Source organism: Rhinatrema bivittatum, chromosome 7, assembly GCF_901001135.1.
Source record: "Rhinatrema bivittatum chromosome 7, aRhiBiv1.1, whole genome shotgun sequence".
Classification (NCBI taxonomy): Eukaryota; Metazoa; Chordata; class Amphibia; order Gymnophiona; family Rhinatrematidae; genus Rhinatrema; species Rhinatrema bivittatum.
The window spans coordinates 82,669,342-82,679,929 of record NC_042621.1 but is presented as its reverse complement, the minus strand read 5'-3'; the positions used below and the strand labels follow the sequence as shown (position 1 = coordinate 82,679,929).

Here is a 10,588-nt window from a genome sequence, read left to right as displayed (position 1 = left end):
ACAATTCAGCCTAGACAAAGTCAACTATTGTTTTCTAGTAATATTTTAGTACTCTAAATATGGTGGGTCCTAAAGAGTTGGCTGAAGGGATATGGTAATAATTATATCTCCCTACCATCTAGTCATGTAAGTCACTTGATCTTTACATTTTAATTTACAATCTAAAAACACTGTCAGTTTTCACAATTTGCCTATCGGCTATCTATCTAGGACATATTTGTTTGTACTCCTAAATTACTAAATCGTCCTCACTTGGAAATAGAGCTGACTCAGAGGTTATGTATTGTATTACCTGCTGGGCTGAAACGGAACGAAACCATTTTTTCATAATATTATATATTGAGACACTCTTGTACTATGAGCCCAGCGTTTTTCATATTAGCGCCACATCCGTCCTGGCTCTGATATTTAATCAAAACAGTATTCAGAATACGATGCAGAAAGATTATATTTTGGGAGCTTTGCGATATATATATATATATATATATATATATATCTGGTCTGTATGACAGATTGCATGGAGTTTTTCAGCTGCTTGGATAATCTGAGCAACAGTAGGGCTGATCTAAATGAAATCTTTTCAGACGCACAGCAGGTCATCTGCCCTAAAAACATATTAAAGTGTTTAAGGATACTTTAATCATTGGTTTTTTGTTTTTTTTTTTTAATAATCTTTCTAAAATAAAGGGGCAGGCTTTCTAATTTTATTTAAATACTAGCTGAGCTATTTAACTAAAGCAGTATTGAAAAGACGCACAGAGTCTATCTTCATTCATCGAAAGAAGAGAAGAAATAAAGGATAAAGTCTTCAGTGAGGATGTGGTGGGAAAAGTCCTTACTTATAATTTGTCTTTCAAAACTGTTAAAACAGGTAGCAATGCAAAACATTAGCTCCTTTCTACCTTTGATTATAGCATCAAATTGTCATCACGCTGCAATTGCCATTAAAATAAAAATCAGCATAAAATACATAAATTAAATGTACAGGTATAGAAAATAACTACCATGCACTAGAGGCTGAGAAGTCTTGGAATTATTTTAAAAAGTTAAGCTAATTTAGTCGCTTTTCTTTCGTTGGAATTGTTCTGTGCAATGGTAATAAATGTCACAGAAAGCTCCCATCCAAGGGGATGCTCCAGGGTATGGATCGGGGAGGGGAAGGCGAGCCATAGAATACAGATTGTATTTCTGAAAAGAATAAATATGTTTATTGAAAATATAAATATGCAGAGGAAAATAGGATAACTAAACATATAACTCTTCACACAGAAATAGAAAGCCACAGGAACGCCTGCAGGGGGAAAAGCGCCTACAGAAAATACCTTTTATGTTTAGGTTACTAATTTGAATAATTGCAGTTAATCGCCGACTGAATAGTAATTAAATCAAAACACAAAGTAATATTCTAACACTACATATTTATTGAGGTTTTAAGATCACTTAATGCTGAGGAACTGTGTGGAAAGGTTTTATAATCTGCTCTAGAGTTTAAAAAAAAAAAAAAAGTTAAAAGGAACCTGCCCAAGTAAAACAATTCCCCTTTGCTTCTGAGATGTTCTAAATGTAGGATTTTTGTAATAGCGAGGTTGGCAGTAGGAGAATACCTGTTAGAGAGGGAAAAAGAGAGCGGGGGCAGTCGATCTGCAAGAAGCCTTGCAAAGACCTAATACTCTTTATTACAAGAACTAATCTTTCCAATCCGACTTGAAATAATGTTTATCTTTTTTTCGGCTTTATTTCCCTGACTCGACTGTGGACTGTGCTGGGGTTTTTTTGGGCAATGTGGCTGCTTTTAAAGAGGTGTCGGACCTGCTATTGTTGTGCAGATTGCTGTAGGACATGTTTATCTTAATTGTGTTTTCTTTGTCTTTAAATTATTCAAAGGTACACAGTATACATCGCTCCCTTGATTCGAGTTTTGTTACTGTACAAGTGAACGCTGCTCACAACACGAATCCTGTGATGGCTGATACAGAGCAAATCCCTGTACATCACAACTATGCATCCATTTATAGCAACACTATATATATTTTTTTTGTTTATTGTATTTGCCTGCATAGAACATACACCAAAAAGGCATTCTAGGAACAGGACTGAAGCATTACAGAACTGCTTTAAAATTATTGTGCAAAATATCTGCTTGGAAAATGGTAAAGTAGCTTCACTCCCTCACTTCTGTCCATATCTGTTATATGTTTGGGAGACTTCGATGTATATTCTGAATTGCATTATTAAGAGAAGATCGGAAGTGGTGATAAGTTAATTTTCATAAGGCATGAACGGGGGCGTCAACATGTGCCTCCATCTCTGCTAGTTTTTGTGAACTGTGATTTAAAACAGAAAGTAGAACTAGGACGTCGTCACCTTGTTCACCCCAAATACTTCACATCTTGAAAGCATATTCCCACCACCAATATCACATTTCAAAATTAGATGACGTCTAAGTAAAGAGGTATGCAAACTTATCTCATGCAGGAATAGGGGTGGAAAACCAAATACGCCACTTCTTTAACCTTTCATTAATACTATGTATTTACATTTCCTGGATAGGGCACAGACAAATATTCACTCTCTCATTTTTTCTTGAACAATTCTCAATTTCGTGTCTGCAAGTATTTGTTTACACTTTCTGAAATTCTAATCTAATAGGTACCAAAATTATTAGTACCTCTCCGGAAATGTATAGAAGTCTTCTTGATATTCAACTTGATTTTTCTGATTTATTAAGGGAGAATTAATTGGACTGTATTGACCACAAATGTACATCTATGTAAAAGACTTAATGTAAATGCTGACGTCAGTGAAAATAACTGGTATTAGGTTAAACTATTGATGACCTCTTAATTACTGCAGTTATTACTTTAAAATATTGCCTGTGCTGCTAGAAATGTGGAACAAAGAGACATTCTTTCTTCTGCTTTGTATATTAGTCTATACAGAGTGTGTTTCATGGCACTCTTAATTAGTCAGAAATAATACAGCAATGTCTAGTAAAGTACAGGGCTCTCTGAGACAGTAACAATGGCCTGTTTTGTCATTCTAACCCCTTGATATATTAGAAAAAACAAAGAGAATTTTTCCAATAACATAAAAAGCTGTGACAGGACGAGGATGCACTTAGCATCCTCTTGTTTGAAGCTCAGCTTATCCATGGTATTAGGGCTTTCACAAATTCAACCAACTTGTTTTAATTAAGAGATTTTAAAGAATGTTTAAGCAAATTTCCCCAGAGCAATACCATATTTTACAGACATACGCAGCAAAAATCTCAGGTTTAAAAAGCATAGAATGGACAAAAAAATAAAAAATAACATACAGGCCTTTTCTTAACACAATAAGCACCAATTTTTAAGATATTGTGAAATACCTGCCCCTTTAGGGGCCATGGGAATGAAGGTGATATAACGGAGGAGAGAAAGACAAAATCGGTTTGTAAACTTGTGAAAACTACGGTGAATCAGTGCATCAAACAGTCTGCATTATTTCGCTCTTCCCATTCGTTTTCTGTCACTGTGGGTAACTATGGATTCAGTCATTATCTTGTGAATATGCATGCATAACTTGACTGTGAGGTTTTCAGATCCGGAAGTAAGAAAGCAGGAAGAGACAGAAACATTTTGCTTTAATGGGAAATGGGAAAACCACCCTATTCATGAAGCAAGTTTAGTCTTGTCCTTATAGGTATCGCAGCAGAGCTTTTGTCTTTAAAACTTTGAGTATAAGTCTCCAGGAGTTCAGAGTAACGGGGCATCCTTCTGAAAGAGGAAAACAGAATTAGAAACAAGAACATTATGAAAGGATTTATACATGGTGCATGACAGGAAGAAAAGCAACTATAGATTGTTGTCCATTTTAGCTTGCAATTTGAACTAAATATTAGCTAATCAATATCAAGTTTCTTACAAATCAAAATAAATGGTAACAGTTTTGATCAACTCATGGTAAATGTCTAGAGGCAATTTGCTTTCATTTGGACTTAACTATATGCACACCCAAATAATATGTTAAATGAATTTACTAGAATAGTTTTAGGTACTAAGAGAAATTGCACTTTAATGCTGCCCCCCAAAACAGAATAGAACTTTAAATATTCTTGACCACCTTATCCTGAGGGAGTGTTCCATCATTTATGGCAAAAGACATTTGAGTTCACAAGACTTCAACCATATCTGTTCTTTTTCTCCCATAAATATTCAGAAAATTCTATAATCTTCAAGCTGTCAAGAATTAAAAGAAATTCTGGGAAGGGAGAGGGGAAATTCAACACACACATATACACACACACACACACACACACATACATACACACTCACATACACACACACACTCACATGCATACACACACACACACACACTCAAACACACACACACACATACATACACACTCACATACACAAGCACTCACACACACACTCACACACTCACACACACACTGTTTTGGTTTTGTTAAGCTGATTAGACTGTGTTTGCTAATGAAATAGTTTCTCTAATGTGGTATATGTCTTCTATTTAAAATATTTTTAGCATCTTACTGACAAGTCTCTAATAGGTTTCATCGTGCAGGATACGTAATCACCTACCTCACCTCTTCATCACTGGCCTAAAAGCTGTTCTCAGATTGTCTGTATGCTGCACTAGACAAGCTTCAGTGAGATCTATGGTTCCTTGACAAGGTTTCATATTTCTTGCAAACCCTGCATACAGACATAACCAATTCATAATACATTTTGAATCTCACAACATTGATTACTTTGCTTGTCTGAACTAGTATGTCAAAGTATATCATGTTATTTCATCTACTTAAGCCTCTTTGATAATCTTGTCCCCCCAGTAGACTATTTGATGCTACAATTCATAGAAACATATTTTAAAATTGTTCTAGAGCAATGACATCACAGCTAGAACCAACAGAATTCTCAGGTTAAGAACATAAGAACATAAGAAATTGCCATACTGGGTCAGACCAAGGGTCCATCAAGCCCAGCATCCTGTTTCCAACAGAGGCCAAACCAGGCCATAAGAACCTGGCAAGTACCGAAAAAGGTTGCATCAAAGTTATAAAATATATATTTTGTTTGATATTCCTGTAACTTGAGAAGTGTAGTTTAGACTAATAACTCCTTTATTATTGCAGGAACTATAACGTTAACAGAAAGAAAGATTTGGCGGGCATGAAATGTACATTACACTATTCAGTTTCAAAGTGTTTTCCCCCATCAGCTTGAACAGAAACAGGGAAGTCCAGGTACCTTCAGCTCCAGAAGAGTACTGGCAGGTCTCTCCAAGTACAGGATAGGAAGCACAATTTAGTTGTAAAGACTGCAGGTTGAAATTTGAAGTTCTAAAAATCATAGCAGACTCTTCAAATGCACTTTCATTACCAGGCTGGGCTCTGATACTATGAAGAGGCCTCACCTCAGTGCACTGTCCACGAGCAGCTTTTCTTCCTCTAATAAGCAGGCAGCCGGGGCTAACTGTCCTTTGGTCATTGCTCTGAGGATTCACTATAACACTGGCACCTGCCGTATGAGCTAAGGACCAGATTCTGGGCTTTTCTGTTATCTCGAAATTCTGCACCTGACCAGGGTTTCCCACTAGAGATGATTTGGGTCCCATAACTTCTACAAAGTCTGCTGCTGCTGTTGCATTCATTTTATGGCAAGAATAGGTGTGGAAGTGGTTTGAAAGATTCAAACTGCAGTCACTTTTCTCAGACTCGGCTAAGCCGGTGATACTTGAGCTTTCTGGTCGTGCAATCTTCTGGTCGCCTTCTAATTTACCTGGTCCCTCATCATCTAAATCTTCTAGATCACTTAATCTTAGCTCCTTTTCCTCCTTGCAAGTTTTCGGATCTAGATCAAAACAAGAATGCAAAAGTATCAAGCGAAATTACTATAAAAACAAAGGTAACAAGTGGTTATTCCCTGTGAAGAGGGTGTCAAAAAAATAATTACCTGTGATATCTTCTCCTATAATAGCTTTGCCATTTTATAAAGGGACTCCATTGTATGACTTCTCATAACACCAAAACCTTGTAATACTTAATACTAAGCCGGACAATGATCCCAAGCACAAGGCCAAAGCAACATAGGAGTGACAGAACAACAAAAGGTGAATGTTCTAGAATGGCCAAGTCAAAGTCCAGATCTTAATCCAATAGAGAATCTGTGACACTATTTGGAAATTGCAATCCACAAGCGTCATGTAATCAACCTGGAGCAAATCTACCAGAAAGAATGGCAAAAATCACTCCCAAATAGTCTGCAATGCTGGTAGAAAATTACCCCAACAGACCTAAAGTTGTTTACAGCAAAAGGTGGTTCTACCACGTACTAGTCTGAAGGGGTTGAATACTTATTCAAGCAACATTTTTCAGTTTTTAATTGTATTTATCATACTGGTTTGCAATAAACATAACTGGAACAATCTGTGCAAGTGTCATTTGTAATCCACTCAAATCAGCTGACATTTTTAGGTGGTCAAATACTTTTTCAACTCACTGTATCTATCTATGTCTGTCTGTCTATCTATCTATCTATCTATCTATGTTTTTAAAGGCGTATGTTTTTTTTTTCCTTTAAAACAGGAATCTGAAACTCAGTCCTTGAGGGCCTTAGCCCAGTTGAGTTTTCAGAATTTCCCAAATGAGTATTCATGACATCTATTTGCATGCAATGGAGGCTCTGTATGCAAACAGATCTCATGCATACTCATTGCGGCAATCCTGGAAACCCACTGAGTTGAGGACCTCGAGCACCAAGTTTGGGGACCCCTGCTTTAAAAGGATCCAAGAATGCTGTTAAATGCTTAAGGTCTAATAATAATGATGGTTTAAAAATTTAAAAACTTTGTGATGTAATCTTTTTACCTTTGCTGTCATTGTCTATACTGTATTCATTGTCTTCTGTTTTGTTTCCATCTTTTCTCTCTTCTCCTGCTTTATTCTTTGGAGACCATGTCATTTTGTTTTCTTTCTTAAGTCTCCTTCGTGCATTAGCAAACCAAGTAGAAACCTGGGTCAGAGTCATTTTGGTGATTATGGCCAACATAATTTTTTCTCCTTTAGTGGGGTAAGGATTTTTCCTGTGTTCATATAGCCAGGTCTTGAGGGTGCTGGTTGTCTCCCGAGTCGCATTTTTACGTCTGGCAGAACCACTGAAATCCATTGTACTGTACCTTGTATTAAGCATGAAATATTTAAAAAGCTAATTAGATGAACTATCACTGAACTGAAAAAGCAAATCCTATTGTTGGAAATATACTGATAATTCAAAGCAATAAATATGATCTTCAAAGTAAATACCTCTTAAGACATGCTTAATGGAATTGTTATACTCAGTGTCACTACAATACAAAGACTTGCCATTTGCAACGGTAATAAGGAATATTCCATGGTATTTTGAATTGCATCATTGTAAGGCTTTCTTACAAGTGAATGTGATATTATTTGAGAAAAGGAGGTTATATTACTCTCATTTCAATTAAATCCACTTGGATTTAATTGAAATGATAATACTATACTATACTATACTATAATACTATAGAGAAGTGGTGACTAACTCCGGACCTCAAGAGCCACAAGCAGGTCTGGTTTTCAGAATATCCACAATGAATATGCATGTGAACTACCTCCATTGTATGCAAATCTATCTCATGCATATTCACTGTGGATATCCTGAAATCCTGGCCTATTTGTGTCTCTTGAGGACAAGAACTGGCCACCCCTGATATAGAGGATCTATGTATTTCAGTAAATATATGTACATGTAGCAGTATATATTTGCAGGTAAAATTTTACCCTTTTCTTACTCAACTATCTGTGTTTAAATAGAAGATTAGTAATGATTATTTTCTTAACTGCTATTCATGATCTCTGTGGTTCTTTGAATAAGATTTGTCATTTCGAAATTGCAGATTTTGAAGTCAATTGCTGCATCACAGAGGGATATCAGTGTTATTCTAAATGATCAAAGTGGTTTTACCTGTCATACTGGTACTGCCCTAAGGAATGATCGTAGGGATAGTAGGCAGCAGGCTGAGCAATTCCCGAGTGCAAACTGCTAGTGCCATCTTTAATTTCATATTGTGAATTCTGCAGAAAAAGTAGTATCCGTTTAATTTATTCACCCTTTGACTTGGATGGTGATAAGTGCTGAATCGTTCCATTTCTATAAGAATTATTTTACAGTGATCAACAGATACTTCATCTATTCTATTTCTAACGGATGCTACATATTCACTCCAGCTCATTAAATTACTGTGACAGATATATGGTATACAGTAACTGGACATTCTCTCTTATCACACTTTGAAGATACAAATGTCAGAAATCTTCAGCAGTCATAACATTACTACAAAGGCTATCAGTAACCATCAGATTGTAAACCTTTTGCACAACCAACATCTACTAATTGCTGCAACATAGCTCAAACAGCAGTGGATTTAAGGTTGGCATTGCAGAGAGAATACAAATGCATGCAGCAGGAAGATGAAGAGACGGTCCTTACTCACCAGTGTCTTGTATAGACTTGAGGGATCAGTACTGTACGGAAGGAAGGTGCCATAACTCTGGCCGGCTGCTGCTGCAGCTGCTGCCACTGCATAGGGAGACCCGTACATGTCCAGAGCTGCATTGAGCTCAGTCCTGGTGCTGGCCAGCAGTCGGTTTTCATAGGAACAGCAAATAGTGGCAGCCTGTTTGGGTCCAGAGGAAGACTCCGACACGGATTCACGATAAGTCGTGGCAGAGTTCGGCGACACAAAAAACTGTACAAAGATTTGTAAAGTAATTACTTTCTGGAAACGCGGCCAATTAATTAGAAAAAGAAAACCGGATAGATCTGGCAAGGAAAGGGTTCTGAGGCTCCGAATTGAACTAAATTAAACTTCAGATAACGCAATGTAGGTGATACTTTTGGAAACAGTCAGATGCATTTTAAATTGATTTAAATTGAATCAGAATAGTCGAGATTGAATTATGAAGTGGCTATACATGAGCAGAAAACATATTAGATAATGCGTTTAGTAGATTTGATTTGATTAACTTCAATATAACAAAGCAGTTTTGCAAGACAGCAAATCGCCTAAAAAATCTCAGTGGTAAATACACATTTAAATGAATGATAATTAGTGGAGGTGCACCAGCAATCTGCGGTAATTTAAAGATACTTTTCAACATTAAACATGCCTCAGTGTGGTTTGGAAAAAGCAGGCTTTCAGAAAACATATTTCAGAAAGAAAATAATGGGTTTGTGACAACTTATAGTATAGAAAGGTAGATGAATGTAAGGCGGGAAAAGAAGTCTCGGTGGTTAGAAAGCAAAAAGGTAACATTACTATGCTAAAACGCGCCCGGCTACATAGAAGCAAAGAATTGGCGCTCACACAGATAAAGTCAAATGTGCAAGCAAGAAAACAGCTGCCCTAAAATGAAGTGACAGTGTGTGGAGCCTGACGAGAGTCACCGAGGAATTCCTAATTCACTGGAGGTTAAACCCTTGCATTCCCAGCTCAGCGCTCAAACCACTCATCCTGGTGCTTGGCTAAGAGGAGATCCGACCCTGGTTTACTGTAAGACCCAACCTAGCACAAACAAAGCAAGACGAGAGGTGAAGCCTGCTCACCTTCCTTACCTGTGCGGCACCGCTGTAAGGGCATCCGAACTGAGGAAAGGACATGGCTGATCCTTCATTTGTTTTTAACCACATGCAATGTTTTCACCCAGGTCGATTGCAACCAGAAACCTGCTTCAGATGCAGCTTTTCATACACACATTTCCACGCATGGCCTTTTGCTCAATTAGAGATTGCATTTAAAAAGAGGACAGCATCTCAGGCATGCACATGTAAAGAGAGAAAAAAAAAAGCGTGACACTCAGCCTTAAGAACTGAAAACCATAGGTACCGAGTTTGGCAGAAAAGGTTTTAAAAAGGAGAATAAAAAAATACCGTAAGACTTTCAAGTCCTGGGGACTGCTTGTTGTATTATTTGCTGCTCTATAGTTCTTTAGCATTCATCCATGGAAGAGTATCAAAGTGACGTCATGGAGTAATCCCGAAAGCACAGGACAGCAGGAATGTAATAATAATGTCTTTGCCAATCATATCTAACATCTAATATTCCAAGATGCACTCAACTCTTGTTTCATGTTGTTTTAATGTACTGCTCTGGTGCACGTCACAGCTAGAGACCTAAACTGCTTTGCGAGGGCTCTTTTTTTTTTTTTTTTTTTTTTTTAATAACTCAAATTTGATCTGAGAAGTCGTAGTAAAACAACGCACTAAGCATAACCTAGAAAATCAAACGTACTTTGTGAGTTTGTAGAAGAAAAGGAAATGAAAACACATTTTGGATGATATATCTGATGATCGCTTAGCAGATGTAGATATATAGAGAGAGAGAGAGAGAGCATTATTTAAAACAAAAACTGGAACAAGCCATTGAGAATATGACATTTTTAATGTTTTCTGAAGTCATATTTGTAAATGTGTGTCAATCTGTTAGTCATTCTTTTCATTTAAGTCTTGAGTACTTCTCTGTTGCAAAATTCACAACTTTCCATTGTGGTGACATAAAATGCATTAGGTTC

At 37.0% G+C, this 10,588-nt stretch overlaps 1 protein-coding gene across 1 annotated transcript; it reads right to left on the bottom strand.

The window, feature by feature from the left end:
* Positions 1-3,646: 3,646 nt before the first annotated feature.
* IRX6 (iroquois homeobox 6) lies at positions 3,647-9,707 on the bottom strand. The gene is made up of 7 exons (XM_029610675.1): positions 9,633-9,707; positions 8,512-8,766; positions 7,983-8,092; positions 6,869-7,176; positions 5,250-5,852; positions 4,586-4,694; positions 3,647-3,755 (listed from the first exon to the last, which is right to left on the bottom strand). Exons 1-7 carry the CDS (start codon positions 9,705-9,707, stop codon positions 3,647-3,649), a joined length of 1,569 nt encoding a protein of 522 aa, XP_029466535.1.
* Between the last annotated feature and the right edge of the window lie 881 nt (positions 9,708-10,588).

Coding starts and splice junctions, on each gene's coding strand:
- IRX6 (XM_029610675.1), bottom strand. CDS start 9,707: ATGTGGTTAAAAACAAATGAAGGATCAGCCATGTCCTTTCCTCAGTTC. Junction 8,767..9,632: donor CTTACAGCGGTGCCGCACAG/GTAAGGAAGGTG, acceptor ATCTTTGTACAG/TTTTTTGTGTCGCCGAACTC. Junction 8,093..8,511: donor CAAGTCTATACAAGACACTG/GTGAGTAAGGAC, acceptor CTTTTTCTGCAG/AATTCACAATATGAAATTAA.